Below are 20,375 nucleotides of genomic sequence, written 5' to 3'. Positions count from 1 at the left end.
CTAACACAAGACAATGGTATAACTTCTTCACCACTTTATAGATTTAGTCCTTTCTCTATCTTCTGTGAGTGGAAACAGTTACCCAAAACTGGAATCTTCCATTCGTAATACTTGGGATACAGTCAAGCACCCCAAACTACTGCCAAGACTACACTCGTATCAGAAGCTTAATGTCAAACTCTTAGACACGCATTTCAAAGGATGTTTAAAATTTTATTGCCAGAATAGTAAATGTTATGCTGTCAGGCCTGTACTTTGTTACACAAAGAATAAGCAAGCAAAAATGGATAGAAATGATTGGCCATTGCAAAGGGAAAGGACAATCTTGTACATCCTCCCTCAGCCATCAAGCGATAGCCGAGGACACAGCCCAGGGCAACTGCAGTGCAGATAACAGATCTTCCTAGTTATTCACTGCAACATCCACACAGTGATACGGAACTGACAAGCAACTTGGGCTAAGAGTTTGCAGTCGAGCATGGCCAACAGAAGGAAATGGACAACATATGCATAGGGGAAAAGGAAAGATGCAAAACCAAATGCATTAAAGAAGGATACTACACTTTTTTTTTTTTTTGCTTGATATCACCATGGCTTTACAAGTCTGCACCCAAAACATTACATTGTTTTAAAAATAGAGGGGGGGAAACAGCAAGGATTTTTTTTTGTTTAGCTTGCATCTGGGTTCAGATTCTACTCTGCAGCTTAGCTATTGCATCCCAGCCAGTACTAAGTTTACCACCAACCAGTTCCTTTTAGCTTTGTTTTCAATCATTTTCTTGCTTAAAACAAAAAAGAGATTCCTACAGGAGAAAGTGAAAATTCAGGAAAGCGTGCTGGTTTAAATTTCTAGCGCCCAAGGGAGCTGCTGCTGCTGATGGTTGTATAGGAATAAGAATAGGACGTATTTGTGGCTGCATCAAAACTTCCCCTCCTCGATCCACTGCGGGATCCCGAGCGGGAGCCGGAACGGGAGCCTGGTGCCGAGGAGACGTTGTACGGGCTGGATATGCCTTTGGATGAAATGGAAGAGGCTTCTAATAGCCTAAGCCCAGTTTTATCTTCAACCATGGAGCGATTCATTGCATCTTTGTAGGAGATTTTCAGCTTTGTTTTTGGACAAGTCAGAATCTTTGTGTAGCTGCTGGTGTCTTGCAATCTCTGGGCAGTTCGGCCATCGATCAATCCTTTTCTGATAGCTTCTTCCGTACTTATGCGTCCACCTACTTCGGGATCCACAAGGCCTCCGGTGATGAACTGAAACTCGAGGAAGCGTTGGCCAGCCTCATACGGCAACCATTTTTCCTTCACCGCCTCCGCTGCTGACATTCTCTTTCGGCCCTTGATCCCTTCGAACCCGATGAAGGCTTTCTGAGCTGGCTTCAATCGCGTGGCCATCTCATGGTCGATGATGCCTTGGGTGACCGCTTCCTGAAGGGAAAGCCGCTGGCCCGTGGTAGGGCACACAATGCCCCCTGTGCAGGCCTGAGCTTCAAGCAAGCGCTGAGCAGTGATGCTATCGACGATGCCCCGTTGCACCGCTTCTGAAATGGAAATCTTCTCCAAGTTTTCGGTGTCAAATATGGCTGCGATGGGAGTGGTTTCCTCCAGGGAATCGGAAAAGGAGCCACTCTTCAACACCGTGGAGGAGCTTCTGACACTCACGACGGTAGGAGACCTGGTGACAGACTCATGCCTGAAGACTTCGTCGCCACCATTTCGGCTGGCAATCATGTCGGCAAACTGTGTGAGGCTTAATGATCCAGAACGGTATTGGTCAAAGAACTTCCGGTCAACGTAGCCTTTATCGAGGGCATCCTGAATGTCATACTGGTTGCCTGTTTTCCTGTCAACGAGGACCACTCTTGTGCTTCCATCTGACCCTGTGATAGTTATTTCTTCCCATTCACATTCCTGGACGGAAAGCTCCAGGTAAGTGTCATAATCGATGAGACCTTTATTATATGCTTGCTGGACAGACATTTCCTTATTTGTGTCTGGATCCACAATGACCACCCTGCGCTTGCGAAGGGTATTCTTTTGGGAAGTCTGCACCACTTTCTTCTTCTCTCTCAGGGGCAGAAGGCAAAGGCCAGTTGCTTCGTCAGTTATACACCTTTCTTTTAACTGCAGGTAGGTCAAGTTTTCTTCTGTGTTAGGGTCAAAAAACCCTTTGGTATCATCACTGGGATCCAGCAGGATTTCATTGAGCTCTTCGTTGAAGTACCCACGCTGGTACGCAGTCTGGACTGGCAAACGATGACTTTCCTTGGGGTCAATGATCCCACCAGTGGCTATCTGGGCTTCCAGTAGTCGGATGCCGTGACCTTTCTCAATGAGTTCTTTGTTCATGGCTTGGAACAAGGAGATGATGTTTCCTGTTTCGGGGTCTTTGTATCCAGTCACTGCCCTTTCAGCCGACAGGAGTTTCTCTTTGAACTCTATCCCAACCAGGCCTCTCTTATAAGCATCTTCCACTGTGAGCCTTGAATTGCTAACAGGGTCAACAATGAACCCAGTGGCTGCCTGAGCTTCTAGAAGCTCGAGGGCTGTCCCTGGCCTGACCAGACCGATCTTCATGGCCTGATAAATACCCAGCTTCTCTCTGGTGGCCTCATTGTAGATGCCAGCTATGCAACTGGAGCCCTGAAGGAAATCCTTAATTCGGTCAGTGACTTCTTCAACGGTGATCACCCCCGTTTCAAGATCATTCGCTGTCGATTCCCGAATGATACCGGAGTTGACTAATTCAGTGATTGTGACCTGCTGGCGGATCCCTTGGAATGACATGCTTCTCTTCTGCACCGGGAGGAGGAGTAAACCAGTGTGCGGTTCAATTCTACATTTGTCCCTCAGCTGCATGTAACTGATGGCCTTCTTGGTGACCGGATCAATGAAGTTCTTGGCTGAGCTTTGAGTATTCAGAACTCTGAAGAGGTCTCGGTCGACCAGCCCACGGGATACAGCAATATCTTTCGGCAGGAAGACACTGTTGATGGGGTCAACAAACCCTCCCACGGCCAACTGGGCCTCAAGCAGGCGCATACCCGTTTCCCTGTCAATCAGATTTTTCTTGATGGCTTCTGATACAGGCACGGTTTTCCCTGAGAACGGGTCTTTAAACCCAGTGACTGCTTTCTCAGCAGCGTAGATTTGCTCCCTATCATCAAAATCGATCAGGTCACGAGCGATGGCACTATCCACACTCAACAAGTCATTCCGATGGGGGTCAATCACGCCTCCAGTGGCTGCTTGGGCTTCCAACAGCAGGACGGTGTTTTCTGGTGTAAGGAGCTGCTTCCGCTTTGCCTCCACTAGAGAGTACTTGTCCTTGGGACTGAGAGAGGCCCCAGCTATAGCCCCGGCTCCTCTAAGGTAGGGCTCCAGATCTGCCGCAACCTCCTCCACTGACTTCTGCCCCCTTAGCAGCTTATCCAGGGTGCTTTTGTCTATCAGCTGGCATTCATACAGCTGGACGGCAGTGATTTTTTTCCGAAGGCCGTTGAAAAGCAGTTTGGAAGGATCGATAACGAAATCTTCTTCAGTCTGGGTGCCTCTGTGGGCCCCGTAGGGACGCTGCTTAAGCTTCTCAATCTCTCTCTGCAGTCTGAGGCGCTCCGAATCCATCTCTGACTGGCTCTTCCTGCTCGTCTCCTCTAACCTACTCCGGTACCTTTCTTCAATCCTCTTAATGTCTGCCTGCAACCTCTCAATTTCCATCAGCAAGGCACTCTTCTCCCTCTCGCTCTTGTCGCGCTCGGATTCGATCTTCCTGATCATCTCTTCTTTCCGGGAATACTGGCTCTTCCACTGGTTTAGGTCATTCAGGATCTGCTGCTTCTCACTCTCCAGCCTAATTTTCAAGCGGGATTCCGATTCTAGTGTTCCTTTAGTGCGGTTCAGATCCTCTTCCAGCCTCAGCAGCCGTGCTTTGTCTTGTTCCAGGGCGTTTATTTTAATCAGCAATGCTTCTCGCTCTTGCATTACATGATTGCATTGGGTTTTGGATTCTTGAATCCTATGGGACGACTGTGCAATAAAGGAAATAAACATGGGGAAAGTTAGTTTTCTATTTCAGTGTCTAACCAGTCTCTATTCATTCTCTATCATGCCATCTGTCCCATAAAGGCACAGGCTAACTGCAGGTCTGAGTAGTTAGTACACTACTATGGAAACAATTTTGGATGTTTTAATGTGTAATCTATTAATTTTACTTCATTCGTGCCCTGCCCTTCTCCCCAATGGGGATCCAAAGCAGCTAAAGTTGTTCTCCTCCATTTTATTTCATAGGTAAGGAGACAGTTCTAAAACATGTCCTGTTATTAGTACATGTTTCTTTGGACAAAACCCTGGGTCCATCAGGAGGAGTGAAATATATGCTGAATAAAGAAATATCAGTTGAAAGACTTGGGCAGAAATAAATCAGAAATTTCAGAACAGCACCCACCACTAGAGCTCTTATAGGCAAGGGAGCATGTGGGATTTGATGGACGCACAGAACTCTTCATTCATCTCAATGGAGAATTTGATCTGCATGTGCTCCTAGTTAATATTAAGTAGATTTTTTGGTGTGTTTGCAGTGCCACATTAGATCATGAGACTGCACTCTACACATAGGTGGCCTCTGAAAATTGAAGGCTTCAGTTGGCACAAAACACAGCAGCGAGAGTGCCAACTGCTGCGGGGAACGCAGCTCCTAATTTAAAAAGCACTCCCCTGGTTCTCATTCCTGGCGGGACAATTCAAAGCGCTCTTATAGCACTAAATAGTCAGGACTGAGGTAATGGAAGATGGTTGCAGAGTTACTTCAGGACTGCTCTTATATGAGCCTGTCCATCAGGTAGGGTCAGATTCAGAGGGGGAGTGTGTGTGCGTGAGCGTGTGTATGTTCGCTCCTGCTTTCTGGAGCTAGAAAGGGGGCTGAAAGGGACAGGGTCTCCGCTCCTGTGGTGCCTCAACTCTGGAACTTCCTCCCGGAAACCTTCTGCTGCACCCGACTTGCCAAACGTTTGGTGCCAAGTCACCCCCCCCTCCAGCCAACTATTATTATTATTATTATTATTATTATTATTATTATTATTATTATTATTATTATTATTATTATTATTGAGAGTTTTTGTGTTTCAATGTAAACTAGGTTTTTGTTGTTGCACTTTGCTTCTTAGTTTCAGTTTTTTATGTTCATTACAGTCACCTTGGTAGCCAATCTCTAGAAAGCATAGCATGCAGATGTCTTCCAATAAATAAATGAAGAATAATTTCATATGGCTGAAACAGGCACTGGGCTGACTTTGCACCATATGAGAATTTATGCTATGGGGATGTGGCAAGTTGCTTGCCAGGAACTGTGGCAGGCCATGCATGGAATTTGTTTCTGTTTTCTTGCCAGGGCATTCATCTACCAGACCTGGTCGAGGCCTAAAACATCACTGAATTGAGCTGACCCCCTAACCATGCACATCCTCTGGGGCCAGTAAGACTCCTCTTCCCCCTCTCTCCTTCCTTGCCTCTGAAATTTAGAATAAGCAATGAAGGAGGGGACTGTTTTTAGATGTTTGGGGTTTTAAATTATTTATTGTATATCATTATTTATTTTGCATATATATACAAAATAAATAATATACAATTATATATATGTGTGTGTGTGTGTGTTTAAAAAATTCTTATTCTGTATGATTTACTGTGATATACCCTGCCCTGAATCCAAAGAGAAAGGATGGGATGATGATAATAATCATACTACCATCATACTATCATCTACTGGCACAATCCCCCAAATGGAAGTCTACGGACATCATGTCTGTAGAGTCCCACCCTCAGGGACCATGCCAGCAGATGGACAGGGACAGTGGCGCCAGAGCACTGAGGCATGCTCAATGCTCTGGCATCATCACCGCTGCCAGTCTTCCGAGATGCTCCCGCCCTCCAGAGAGCAGAGGCAGTCTCCGAAGACTGGTGGGGGTGGGGCCAGCACAACAAAGCACAGCGTGTTGCATTACGGGGCTGGCCTCACCTCTGCTATGCCCAGCCAACAAGTGGAGAGGTGGTGGGGGAGGGGGGAGGAAGGAGGGGCCAGGGAACAAGGATTCTCATCCACATAGGGGCGAGAATCTTTGTCGGTAGATTTATTCTAACACAGTTACTCTTGACTAAGCCAACTGACTTCAACAGACCAAGGAGCCTGTAACTATTTAGCACAGTGCCGGAAAGCCTGCGAAACATAAAATGAACTTCAGGCCAGCCTGGGCTGAATTTAAATGGATATAAACAGACCAATAAAAACAGAGGGCCATATTTTTGATGCCATAATTTCATGTGGTCTGAATTTTGTGAATGTCATTATGATTCAGGCACCCAACCATCAGGAAAAAGAATCTTCGTCATTGATCTGTATAACTAACTGGAATGAATGCAGAATGTGTATATGGTGTGTGTGTGTGGTATGATGAGGGAGACAGTGGTTAGGACGGTAAATAGATACACGTTGGAGAAAATATTTCAGGACCAATTCTAAGACTTATTGCACCAGCAAAACAATGCAGCTCAGCAAACACAACTAAGGCACACCCTCCATTGCTTTCAATACACTGCGAAATGAATTAGTTGAACCATATTTACTGGCTTATTCTCATTAATATCCCAGTCAACACTGGTGTTATAGAGACACAGGGAAGGGACCGCAGTCAAAGAGAAGGTCCTGCAGAAGGTCCCAGTTTCACTCCCCAGTATTTCCAGGTGAAGGATCTCAGAGGGTAGATTTTGGGGGGAGGCCCTTCTTTAAGAGCATGGAGTGCTACTGCCAGTCAAATTAGACAGTGCTGAGCTAGATGGACCAGGCAGATTCCTATGCTGATACAAAGTTTAGAATTGGAGTTGACATCAGAAAAGCAAAGCAGGGATAAAGCTAGAAAGAGAAGATCATTTCACTTCAAGACTCCCACTGGCCACAATCTAACAAGAGTTACATGCAACTAAGCTCACTGATTTCCATTGGACAGTCTAGCTCCCTGTGTTGGATTGAGGCCTGTTTCTTCCACATAAAAAGGCATGTTCTCTATAGCAACTACAGAACATCAACATAACTATGTATACTTGTACATATATATAAAATATATAGGTATATATACATACATAAACATCAATAACAAGCACCATAAATATCTCTCCCCCCAATATAATTATGTATACATATGTATATACATACTTAAGGGTAAGTGTATATACATATAGTATACGCACATAATACCCTGTAAGATAATAGTGTCTTTGGAAGAAGCAGAGGACTTTCCTCAATATGTAACGTCATGAGTCACATATTGTACATCCCACCAGGGTGAGCCATTAGATAGGTAATTTTCAGTGTAAATCTCCCTTTGGGGAAGACACAGGGCATTAAGGCAGGTTTTGGACCCTGGCCTGGTCGTCCAGTCTCGCAAAAGCAGTTCACGGATGTTATGGGTAGCCAATCAATCTATCTCTGCCTTTTAAATGGTTCCTTTCTAAGGATTGCTAATGTTTCACAGGGGAGCCTTTGGGCTGCTCTAAAATGTGTCGGTTTAAACAGTGCCCAAGGAGTTTTAACCCCAATAAAAGCTAAAGCGTGGCACATGTTCCTCCCTCCACCATACATCAGAATGCAAAATGGAGAGGGAGGAGTGAGGATTGGACACCAGGAATCCCTCATATGCTCAGCTGCCTGGTTTAATGGGCTATATAGTGTCTTTACCCTAGCTTGTAGTACGTACAGTCTGCAGAAGGGGCCAAGAAGGTCAAATCATAAGGGGGAAATGACGGAGCTAAAAATTCATGTTGATTTATTTAGTGTGTGTTAATTTGACTGAAAATGCATTTGGTGTTAAATTATGGGGGGGTGGAGAGGGAGAGTAAGGTTGCAATCAAATATTTGTGAATACCTCCAAAGCCTGCTTTTGGCATTTTTCAATTTCCTGTCTCAAATTTTCCCTTTCTTTCTGTAAACCATTTATCAGACCCTGGAGTTCCAGGGTATGCTTGCTGCTTGTCTGTAGCTGACTCTTTAGTTCAATAATTGTGACATTTTTTTCCTCATCCACTTCACTTCTGCCCCTCCTCAGCTCATCGTACTCCAATCTCAAATTGCGCAACTCCTCCTCTAACATCAGGTGCTCTTTGGTCAGGTTCTCCGTGAGAGACTGAAGCCGTTCGATTTCTATCTTGCATTCATTGAGGTTCTTGCTCTTGTCCTCAATCAGCTTCTGCAAGTGCTCGTTGCGGATGTGGGCCTGCTTGAGATTGTCCTGCTCTTGGACGAGCTGGCGGCGCAAGGCTTCGATCTCCGAAGTGTACTTCCTGATCTCCTCCATGCACCGCTGCTTATCTCTCATGTGGCTATCCAGCACCTCTCGTTGGTGCTTCAGGTCATCTTCGCTCCTTTTCTTGACAATCGAGACCTCCTCTATCTGCTGGGTGAGGTTGGTGATTTTAACGGCTTGCTCTCTGTAGGACCGCCTCATGGATTCTAACTCCTCTTCTAGTTTTTTCCGCTTGGAGATCTCTTCGTTTATGGCTCTAGACTGCCTGCTAAGCTCCTCCTCCAGCTTGCTCTTCTGGTGCTTCAGTTCTTTCATGGTGCTCTGGAGCCGGGTGTTTTCTTGCTCCTTCCCTTTCTTCTCTTGCGCCAATCTTTCATACTCGCTTTTGAGGCGCCCCAGCTCCTGCTCTTGAATTTTAAGTCTGCTGATGGTCTCAGTTGCATTGATGTTGACTTTCTCCAGGTCAAACTGGATTCTCTGCAACCGGATATTTTCTTCCTCCATGGATTTCCTCTGGTTCGTTTCTGCTTCCAACATCTTTCTCAGCTTTTCAATCTCTTTGTTTTTCTCCTTGATTGTTTTTCCCGCATCGTCCACAGACTGCTTGTACCGTATGGTCTCTTCCGAGTACTTTTGAACAGTCTGCTTTAACTCAATCTCCAGGTGCTGTTTCTTTTGGGAGATCTCTGAGCCAACGGCTTTCTGCTGCTGAATACTTTCTTCCGCTTGCCTAAGGTTCTCTGTGGTCTGACTTAACAAGTTCTTCAGTCTCCTAATTTCCTCACACAAGCTCCTATTTTCTCTCACAAGGTTGTCGAGTTGAGCCCGGTAACTACCGGTTTCCTCTTCCTTTTGTACGGTCACCTGATTTATTGTGGTCTTTGTGATATTAATCTCAGTCTCATACTTGTTCTTTAAGCTAATCATTTCCTCATCATAACTGTTCCTTACCTTAGCCAGTTCATTCTCAAGTTCCCATCGGCCCTTAGCCTCTTCTTGCAGTTGAATCTTTAGCCTTTCGAGCTCCTTGGTTTTGTCCTGGATGGTCATAGCGGCATCTTCAAGCGCCTGCTTGTACCTCGCGTTGTCCTCATTGCGCAGTTGAAGGACCTGCTTTAGCTCCAGCTCCAGCTGCTGCTTATGTTGGGCCACTTCTGTGCCACAGGCTTTCTGCTGAAGAGCATTTTCTTCCGCCCTCCTCCGTTGTTCTGTTGTTTCCAAAATGGCGTCGTTGAGCCTGACAATCTCATCCTTCAGGTCTCTGTTCTCCCTCTGCAGTCTATCGATCTGGACTCGGAGGCCCTTTGCATCCTCCTCTTTCTGGGATGCTATTTGCTGGATTGTGGTCTTCTTAATGTTAATCTCTGTTTCATACTTGTTCTTTACATTACTCATCTCCTCATTAAAGTGGTTTCTTACCTTAGCCAGCTCATTCTCATATTCCCTCTTCCGTGTCCCCTCGTCTTGAAGAAGAACCCTTAACCTTTCTATCTCGTACTCTTTCTCCTTGACGATTTTCTCAGATTCTATCTTTTGCCAACCAAGAGTTTCCTTCTCATTCTGCCTTGTCTTCTGCAGCTGGTCAAAGTCGGATTTCTGCTGCTCATATCTGTCTTCCAGAAGCTTCCTTTTCCTCTTCTCATCTTCGATCTCGTAAGTCAGCCTTGTTATCCTGTCGTTGAGGTCTTTGATTTGAGCATAGCATTTGTCCAGGTTTTGCTTGGTAGAACTGCCGTCCATCTCAGCTTGCCTCTTCAGTTCTTCCAAACTCATGAGTTTGGCTTTCAGTTGGGAACAATCCACCTGGTATTTCTGTAGGTTTTGCTCCAGGAATTTGTGCTTGTTGCTGTTGTCAGAATTGGCATCTCGGGCCAATCGGAGCTCTTCTTCCAGGAGTTCTATTTTGGTGCTTTTCATCTGTAGAAGGGAGAGGCAACATTATATGAGATGACATTTTGACCACCATGTAAAATACAATGTGCCATTTAAAGCAGAGAGTGAAAGAGGAATTGCGTTTTCATGATTTATTAAGTCATCTTCACGCTCTCATGTTTAATCATAAAAGAATAGATCTTACTGTTCAAGCACAATGTTTAATATGTTTTAATTCTGGGCACAATGGCTCCTATACAATAGGAATAATTTACTGTATCTGTAAGCATGTATTGTAACCCATGTGTTCAGGATCTATGTCCTGGCGCAGAAAACAGAATTAGTGACAAACCCAAGATTAAGTTAAACCCTAGTTTACATGTCTTAATTTGATATTCAGAAACATGCTATATGTATATTATGGCTAAACTGGTAACAGATGGCAAAGAACATAAACACCACCAACCAAAGACAGTCAGTTTCTACTAGTGAACAAGAGCTCATTTCTACCCTGCTCCCCCAAAAAAGGAGATGGAGACAAAGAACAAAGGTGCTACAAATCACACTGTCCAGGAAACTATACACTTCATACTGGATTCAGTGTGCTGCAAATTGCTGATATACAGAGATTAGTTTGGCAGTTCTTCAGGACTGAGAAAAATGAACTTTGCACATGCTTTGTCTTCATTGTGGCGGCTTCACATGGCTGAAAGATATCCTTGATGCTTGTTCCTGGGTGCTGAGCCAATTCAGAATCTGCTCTACAAAACCAGGTAGAGAAATTCTGAACCTTTGGGAGCGGCTGCCAGAAATGCTCAGCACTAACTTTGTACAAGAAGAAAAATCCCATCTATCCTACCAGGAATAGCTAGACGCCCATCCACACCCATGGCCAAATCATCTAATGCAACTTTTCCTAAATGGGACATCAAACGGCAGAGGGAGGAACAAACATTTGATAGCTGCCTAAGGAAAAAAGAAGTTTCATACTAGGATATTGAATTGCTCCAAGGGACACTAGGGGGCATGACATGGAGGGCAGGCAAGGGCAAACCACCTCCAAACGTCCCTTGCTGGGCTGCGAGACAATCCTCAGATCTCCTGGCTACACTACACACATCATGCAATAAATCAGATTCTGCAGCAGGCATTTTGTGGTCAGGCCCATCATGCTGTGTCAGAATTCCAAGGGTGCCCACCCCCAGGCTGGAAAAGTCTTGGGGGGGGGGGGCTGTTCTCGCTGATAACGTTTTGAGTGTTATTTATTATTGTTTTATGGAAGTATTATTTATTTATGAAGCTTCTAAAACATCTAGGCAATGTGCAATGAAGCAATTACACAGTGCACAGCTGCAACAATGAATATGGGAAGCAAGTTGTGATAGGAAAAATCTTCTGAAGCTGGAAAGAGATAGATTACCTTTAAATCCTCCATGTTCTTCAGCATTTCACTCAGGAACTTGTAATAGTCTCCCGATCTTGTCAGAAGCTCAACGTACCGAGAATGAATCTCTGCAGCCTACAGGGAGGGAAAAGGACAGACACCAAATGTAAACCTAGTCTAAGCATTGTTTTTTAGCCTACATCAACAAGATTTTCAAGTATTTTATAAGCCATAGCCTCATCTAGACTGAGATGTGTGTCACTGAATTCCAACTGACTTAAGAGAGTCGGTGTAGTTGTAACAGCACTATGAGAACCCAGTTCAAATTCCATCCTGCAACTTGGTTGGTTATGCTGAGCCATTTGTTTTCTCTCAGCCTATTCCATCTTGCAGGCTTATTGTGAGGACAGAAAGGCGGTGGGGAAAGCATGTACGCTGCTCTAACCTCTGTGGCAGAGAAGTGAGACAAAATTCTAATGAAATGAGACCTGATCCCCACCATCAGAACTAACATTTTGTGTCCGATTAGGATCTAGGAGAAAGGTGGCTTCAGTCCGTCCTCTACCACAGATAGGGATGGACATGAACTGCATTTTGTCAGTTTGGTGTGTGGCTGTACCACAAACTGAATCACAGACGCATACAAACCAGCAGGTTGATTCATGAACCTGATGGCCCAGGGCCTGGTCTGGGCATTTTGGGATTGTTTGCCTAGTGTGCAGTACCCAAATAGAATGACCACTAGACTGGAAAACCTTTTATGATTTTTATTCAACTGCAGAAGAACAAAAATGGCATAGGTGGGTTGGTTCCAAAACAGCCTGTGTGCGGAACAAAGGATTGCATGAGACTTTATAATATTCCATTGAAGGCAGGGAAAGATGATGCTTTTTGGGTCAAACCAATAAGCTGGGGTCTCCACCCCCTTTCACATCCCACAGGACCCCCCATTGCCATTATGCTAAGTCACTGGAAAAAGGTTACAAAAGTTATCTTGTTAACAGAAACAATTGCATCCAGCCTTGAGAATAGAACATATCAGCCTTGGTAACATTTCAAAATACAGTCAAGAATAAGTTTCTGGGCCTTCTATTATGAAACAGTCTGATACACCAGACTTCTCTTTACAGAACAATAATTAAGAAAATATAATTTCACCCCCTATTCCATCAAGCCAACACTCTTTGGATTCTGTTTTCTGTTCCCTGTGGTTTCCAAACAGCTGTGTGACAGGGAGCTCCCCAGCACAAACTGCATGAAAATTCCTGAAAGTTCCTCATGGTTCTTCAGTTCACAAACATTGCTTTGCAAGCCACGAGCTGGCTAAAATTCATGGTGAATTTTCGTTTGTCAGCCGTTTTGCACCCATCCTTAGGCACAGATGCTCAGTGGGTACCCTTGGACTAGTCACTTATTATAGCAGGGCTATGATGGAAGAGCAATGTTGGAAGCCGTTTTGAGTGTTCATCAGAGATAAAATAGTTTAAATAAAAATATTTTAATTTTTTTTTAATAATCTATAATATGTGACTGCCCTACCTAGACTGTATGTCTGCAGGCAAGGATTCTATACTGGAACTTTTCCATGCCCCCAAAATTTCTGCATACAGACAAACGGAACATCGAAAAAGACTCTGGCTTAGAGCACGCTAATTTCTAGTGGCCACACAGAATTTCCAGCATAGCTCAACTTTTCGTTATGTGACTTTCCAACCGCTGCTCTTGAAGTAGTGCAGTCTCAACATGACTGTTCCACCTGCTTCTTCTGCACTTGGTTTGAGAAACCGAATCCCACGGGGCAGTCAGGCTTTATCCCCCCCCCCCCCCATGACTGCTCAAAGGTTTTTCGACCAACATTTAAGAAGGTTTTACCAAGAAAGGGGTCACAAATGCAACAACAGGGAAGGCAATGTACCTCTTGCAGAATTAACCCAGAAGGAGACTGGACCAAGCTTCTCTTAATAGGAATGTTCAGTAATGTTTCCAGCCCTGAGCAATAAGATGCCGCCTGGAGTTCATAATCCTGCAGTAGTAGAAGAAAGTATGATTTTGCATGAGCCATTCATATCGTTCTCCTGACCTCATTTTTCAGAACCAAAAGCAGGCAATACTCTCCTTTAAAAGAGAACTTTAGAAGTAGATTTTCCTGTTTCACAAAGGAAAATCCAGCTGCAAAAGGACACTGAAAGTGCATTATCCAGTGTTTGCAGAATGAGTCTAGGACAGGTTTAATTGGACAACTTGCTGGACGAGCCTTGAAAGTTAAACTAAAATATAAAAATAACTGTACCTTGATTGCTGCTGAGCAGACCTCTGCGTTCTTGACCACTTCTTCCACTTTGTCCCGTTTGCCTGTTATTTCACCATGTAAAGTCTGCCAAAAAAAGAAACAAGATTAATGAATTCCAACAGAGTTCCAACAAGTCATGATGTTTACGAGGTCAGGAGAATGGTGAGCATCTGTCAGTTTGTTCTGCTGCAGACTCCTAAATCTTATTTGCAGAGCTTAATGGAAGAGGTATGAGAAAATGACTCGAGATGTACCTTCTTGTTCAGCATGAACCAGGGCTCAGGGCTTGCTATGAGACCCCAAAAAACTATTGTTTAAATAGTTGGGTGTGTGTAGCTTGGAGAAGAGGATGTCAAGGGGGTGATATGATACTAGTGTTTAATTATGTAAAAGGTAGACATGTTGAAGGCAATTTTTTATGGCAGCTGTAGGGACAAGGAATAGGAGCAATGGGTTCAAATGATGGGACAGGAGGTTCCACTTCAATATTAGAAAGCATTTTCTGATGGTGAGAGCTGTTCATAGATGGAATATGCTGCCTTGGAGGATGATGGAGTCTCCTTCATTGGAAGTTTTTAAGGAAGAGATTGGATGAGTGTGTTTTTTAAAGTCTTCCAGAAGGTGGGGAGCTGGACTGGATGACCCTTCCAGCTCTGCATGATTCTGATTCATACTATGATTTCTCTGCAAATCAGAATTAAAAACCTAGCATGAAATGGGTTTTCCATTTCAGATTGGACACAAAGCAGAGTTTGCAGAAATCATCACTGGAATGATCTAGACAGAACACAAATTATGGTGTTTGTAAATCAGGTACAGGAAACTGGAATATGCAGCAGGAAGAGTACAAAGCCAAGGAAAAAGCATCGAAACCCAAGCCTCAATCCCAGTGCTCTAGCCATGATTTGGTCATCACATCAAAACCGTACCAATGAGATAGAGGCTGCTCAGAGCCTAAATAAAGTGTGAGCTTAACTGAGCACTTAAGTAGGTTTTATCACCATGCCATCCTAAACAGAGTTACACCCTTCTAAGCCCATTGACTTCAACAGATTTAGCAAGGGTATAACTGTTTATGTTTACACTACTCGTCTCCTAGCTTGTTCTCTTAACTATGACATTGCCCATGGAAATGTCCCTACAGGGACTGTGACAAAACCTTATCTGACTCCTAATTGATTCTGATTTCACATTTGGTCAGCATAGTGGATTTCATAGATAGTTCTCTTTGAAAAACACTTCCGGTTTATTCGGAGTCAAATAATACCTTCTGCTCCTGCAAGTACCGCATGACCGTGCTGACGTCTCCAAGCTTCATAGTTTCGATAGTGTCTTGACGGCGCCTGGCATCACAGATCCATTTATTGAGACTTTGGTAAAGGTCTCTATAGGTTCTCAGCTGCTTCACCTGTTTTTCCAAATCCCAAATTCTGCAAAGCATGCAAAAAGAACCCCCCAAATTATGAACACATGAAACTGCATTATGCTGCATCAGACCATATTTAGCCCAGTGTACTCTATTACACGGTAATGATTGGGGAAGGAAATGGCAAACCACCCCGTATTGAGTCTGCCATGAAAATGCTGGAGGGCGTCACCCCAAGGGTCAGACATGACTCAGTGCTTGCACAGGGGATACCTTTACTCTATTACAACTAGTAGAGGCTCTCCAAGACATACATTAGCAGTCAGACTCCTCCTCTCATTGAGGAGCAAAATATAGTTAGAAAAACCATAGGCACCCTTCCTGCAATATTATTTCAAATATCATAAAGCAATGCATGGCCTAGCCCAAAGTGACATAAACTGGATGGAAGCCAAGGGCAAGTCTGGTTAATGTAATTTAGCATATGTGGGAAGGAACAGCTGATCCGTTAATAGTTTCCTCTCCATCCCAAGGAGAAGCATAATTTAGGATGACAGGGTTCCCAAGAATCTACCTACTAATCCCATCAGGCTCCATCTTCCCTTCCCCACACTCATTTATCCTACTTAGACAATACTTAACACTATACCCCAAACCTGGTAGCTTTCCCATCCAGTAATTAAAGGGTCATCAAGGATTCTTTACACTTATATTTCAACTCCCAGTAAACCCATTATGCTTTTCCCAGATCATTGTTCTCGTTCTACACCCAAACTATATGCCCTACCATTGAGCCTTCCCCTAAAAACAAATCAATATTCCTCCTGCAACAAGCCTTCAATTCTTTGTTCGGCATACAAGTTCCATGACATGTAACAACTGCTCCAAAACGGCAAGACAAGTTCATGGTGTTTGCTCCCCTGGGCTCCCTGACCATTCCCCTATATCTTGCCTTAATGTACTTGGCCATACTAATGACAGTCCCAAACTCTGCAAAGTCTGAAAAATATTTCAGCGGCTCCTACACTGTCAAAAGGTTGGAAAAGAGTATCAACTAAAGAAATGCCAATGATGGTGGGGTAAGACTCCGAACAACTTTAAGAAAACATAGACCAACCTATCATCTATCTGTTTCTCCATCCTTTGCCAACGGTCCATCAGCTGGCCAACTTTTTCGTTATACTTTCCAAGATCCAAGTCATAGAGTTTATACGCCTGGCAAGACTGAGAGTGAATCTGCAGGACCTTCTGCAGCTCTGCTTCCAGGGTGCCAAGTAGTGTTTTTTTGAGACTAAGGTCTGCTTTCATTTTCTGGAAGAACAAGAACAACAACAAATACCGTCAAGAAATTAAAGCAGCTTCTGGGAATCTGCAGACTAACAGCACAAACGATGGTCTATATTATATGCAATCAACCCTATTTATGCAGTACATTTACAAAAGTCTAAACAGGATTCTCCCCCGCAGGAAACCGAATTTATGCCTTACTTTTTGTAACTTACATTATAGACCAATTTACATTATGAATGGAAACATTACAGTTTCATTGAATATCTTTTATACTTGAAAGCCATGTGAGCAAATTAATATAAACAATTTAAGACAATTTAAACAGACACACAAAAGACAGTGTAAATGTTAAGTGGATGACAAAGTCAAGGCTTAATCCCCGATTTATTTTTGTTTTGAGGTTCGCTCTCACTTTCAGGTTGGTCCGGTATGCTTCCACTTTATCAGGATCCAACGAAAGGGTGTCCTCTTCTGTGAGTCTGACTTCAAACACGCGGACCACATCTTCCGTCTGGAGAATGCTCTGGAGCAGGGATTTCAGGGCCCTCAAGCTGTAGCAAACAGTTCCATTTAAAATTACTAGTAGTTGATTATCCACAAAAGTCACAAAAGTTATCACAGATACAAAATCCAAGGAAGGTGGGGGGTGGAGTAAATTAGATCACTTTTCCCAAGCAGAGAGACGGAAGTATATTACTTTAACATCTATTTTTTCCATCTCATGAGCATTTCCACACATTTTCCTTGCTTGTAAGTTTCTGTTCCTTGGATGGGGGTCTGTTCTGCATGTGTTTTGCTCCTCCTAGTGGTCAATTCGATATTACATTTATGTCCAGCATCTCTCCCTATAGATTAAACTGCAAGTTTTTATGCAGGACACAAATCACTAGAGGTAGAAAAACACAGGCTAAATAGAAAAAAAGAACCCAAAGACAAAGGAAATTATATACAAGGAAAATGAGAATGTGGGAAAGCCCATTATTATGGGGTAGGATCATGTGTTAGCTTGCACTCAAGTTCCAAGTTTGAGCTTTTTCCAGAAAGATGACTCCTGGACCCTGCACACATGTTAGTAGAAGACCCTCCCTAAGGTTTACCTAGCACCCTTGTGATTAACATTTTAAAGGCTTTTTGTTTTTCTGGGCCATGTATCATTATCATTATCATTATTTACTGCTTTCTCATGCAGCTCAGGACGATATCCAACATGCATTTACATCAATAAATCATGGATATGAAAAACAATAAATGATAGGGGGGGTTGTTTGGCTTATTTTGTTGAAGAAACATTGGTTCAGACTTGAGGGTTCTTAGTACAGACCAACGTTCCCCAACTTTTTTGAGACTGGGGACACCTTTGGAATTTTGGGACACTGTGGAGGGAGCAGCCCCAAAATAGTCACCACAGGAGGAAGAGGAGCCAAGCCCAAAATCTCAGGGCTTGAGATTATGCATGACTCTAATAGTAACTTGCTGGCATTTCAGGCAGAAACTCTTTTTAACAGGATGCCTTTTAAAATGAACACATTGTTGGAAAATGTTTTTTTTAGCCAACACATAGCTTACATTTAGTCACGCAGCGAAGATGCTTGTGCTACGATAACAGCTGTTCCCAAAGCAATGTTTGAAAAAAATGTGCACAATCAGCTCTCCAACAGCCAATCATAAAGATTGCTTTGCAAAAACCTCATCTGGCTCCACCCACTTCCTAAGAACACCTGGTGGCACCAAGAATGATGTCACTGGGTGCCATATGACCATGGCCATGTTGGGGACCCTTGGAATAGACAAGGAGTGGCCAGACTGTGGTTCTCCAGATGCCCTTGGACTACAATGCCCAAGAGCTCCCTGCCAGCACCTGCTCATGGGTACTGTAGTCCATGGACATCTGGAGAGCCACAGTCTGGCATTCCCTGGTAAAGACTACCGAGTTCTGCATCTTTTTCACTTGTTAATTTCTTGACATTCAATAACTATTTTTATTACCAAAGTAAAATTCTGGAATATAAATAATCCATCCTGATACCACAGAAGAGCTTGTCTGTTTCCTTACCTGTCCAAATAACCAGCAGAGACCCCATTAATATTTTCAAGTTTCTGAAACAAAGCACTGATTTCTGACTGCAAATAGAGATATTTTTCAGTGCCTCTAAAGTTCGGAAGGTAATCCTTTTGCCGGTTAAGGGCATCAGCCATGGACTGGGACTCATTTTGTATGCCCTAAGAAAAGAAAGACAGACATTCAATTACTGAGATACATTACAATCAGATGAATAATCTGCTCCTGATAGAATGTATATACTACTTTTCCTGATCAACCAACTTGTCTCTCAAGGGGTAAGGGGGCATCACCCTTGGTTGGTTCTCCTCATTCCTCCAGGGATGTTCTCAGCAGGCTGTTCTCCTCTCAGAGAGGAGCGGTCTTCTTAATGAGACCTGAAATGTGGGACCCAACAGGAGCAATCCTCTCTCTGGTATAATTTAACACATATATGCCCCTCTTGCCAAGATGTCAGGAGGTTTGGGATTGGGAGCTATCAATATGCTGATGACACTCAACTCTTCCTCCTGCTGGATAAGCAGCCTGCAGCAGGGCTCTCAGCATAATCCCAATGCCTGCAATGCAGTAGTCCAGGTTAAGGGGGAGCTGGCTGAAGCTGAATCCATCCAAGGTGATTTTATGTGGCCAGGAAATACTGAAATGCTAGCTGGAGGGTCACTTCTGAAACTCAGTGGTGTCCAGAGCTGTACACCATGTAAAGCCTTGGAGTATGGTTGGATTAGTATGGAAAAATAGAGTTCCCTATAAAATAGTGTTATCTGTATGTTGGATTCTGTGATATCATTGGATAAATAAGTGTCCTTGATAGCACCGTGTTTTTTCACCTACTCCAGGACCACCAGCTGGCTCCTTATTTGTCTGAGTAAGACCTTGCCACATTGATCCATGCAATGGTCATCTCCAGATTGCACTACCACAATTCACTCTATGTGGAGCTACTCTTGAAAATGCTTGTAGACTGAAACCTCATGAGTTCAGACATCTATTCCAGAAATGCAAGCATATCAGGGGGCACTTCTCTTGTATTGTGAAGGACGCTCATCTGCTGCATGTGAAGTTGACACTTACACATAAGTTAGTACATTATATGAACATTCACTGGAACTCCACCTGTGCATTGTTCAGGGGCTTACAGAAGCAGAAGGCTACCCAACCATTTAAAATCATCCACTGTGGCAGCCATTTTATGATTAGCCCTGCCTTCCATGACAGCCATTTTGTGATGATGTCAACTGCTTTCTCAAAACTCCATGAATAGTGAGGGGCTCTCATCTAGATTCATAGACAGCACACTGTGCCTGTTGACTGCAAAATTGCTATACCTCTAATTCATTGATTCTGCCTGCCAAATTGTGAGCAGCCCCCTGGTCCAGCTGAAGTGGGGTCCTCTGCATCGTCCGGACCTCACAGTTTTCTATTTGCCACCGAAGCTTTTGGAGCTCCATGAGCAGCCAGGCCTCTTGTTTTTCCTGGTCCCGGTTCCTGTCACTCACTTGACCTTGATTGACGGAGCCCAAATGAGTGACTTCAGTGACAACTGAAAAAACATTAGGAGATAATGAGTTAGATTCTAGGCATATACAGTTAATTCCCATGAACAAGGGAGAAGGAGAACATCATGGTCACCAATGAACCTTTAGGCACCAACTAGTAACAACTGGCACACTTGTTGAATTTTCAGGCTTCAAGGTAATCTGGAAGTGATGTCAGCCTCCAACGCCTGCCTTCTCTACAGTAACATGTAATCAGAAGTGACATCATCCAGACATTCCCACTGGATGTGACCAGGACACTCCCACTACCAGGAGGTAGACTCCTGT

At 43.8% G+C, this 20,375-nt stretch overlaps 1 protein-coding gene across 4 annotated transcripts in view; it reads right to left on the bottom strand.

The window, feature by feature from the left end:
- Positions 1-192: 192 nt before the first annotated feature.
- Positions 193-20,375, bottom strand: part of DSP (desmoplakin) — a 56,428-nt gene continuing 36,245 nt past the window's right edge. For 2 of the 4 annotated variants that reach the window (XM_077353147.1, XM_077353148.1), the window contains exons 15-24: positions 19,878-20,092; positions 18,547-18,713; positions 16,906-17,044; positions 16,321-16,514; positions 15,105-15,267; positions 13,838-13,921; positions 13,463-13,570; positions 11,584-11,682; positions 7,914-10,208; positions 193-4,029 (exon numbers count right to left, since the gene is read on the bottom strand). In XM_077353147.1, coding sequence (XP_077209262.1) covers positions 850-4,029; positions 7,914-10,208; positions 11,584-11,682; positions 13,463-13,570; positions 13,838-13,921; positions 15,105-15,267; positions 16,321-16,514; positions 16,906-17,044; positions 18,547-18,713; positions 19,878-20,092 — 6,644 coding nt within the window. In that variant the 3' untranslated portion in view covers positions 193-849. The remainder of the gene's footprint in view (positions 4,030-7,913; positions 10,209-11,583; positions 11,683-13,462; positions 13,571-13,837; positions 13,922-15,104; positions 15,268-16,320; positions 16,515-16,905; positions 17,045-18,546; positions 18,714-19,877; positions 20,093-20,375) is intronic. The other 2 variants (XM_077353149.1, XM_077353150.1) reach the window with 2 other exon arrangements.

Source organism: Paroedura picta, chromosome 9 (genome assembly GCF_049243985.1).
Source record: "Paroedura picta isolate Pp20150507F chromosome 9, Ppicta_v3.0, whole genome shotgun sequence".
Taxonomy (NCBI): Eukaryota; Metazoa; Chordata; class Lepidosauria; order Squamata; family Gekkonidae; genus Paroedura; species Paroedura picta.
The sequence above is the reverse complement of the archived record's forward strand: the minus strand, read 5'-3'. Positions and strand labels throughout refer to the sequence as shown.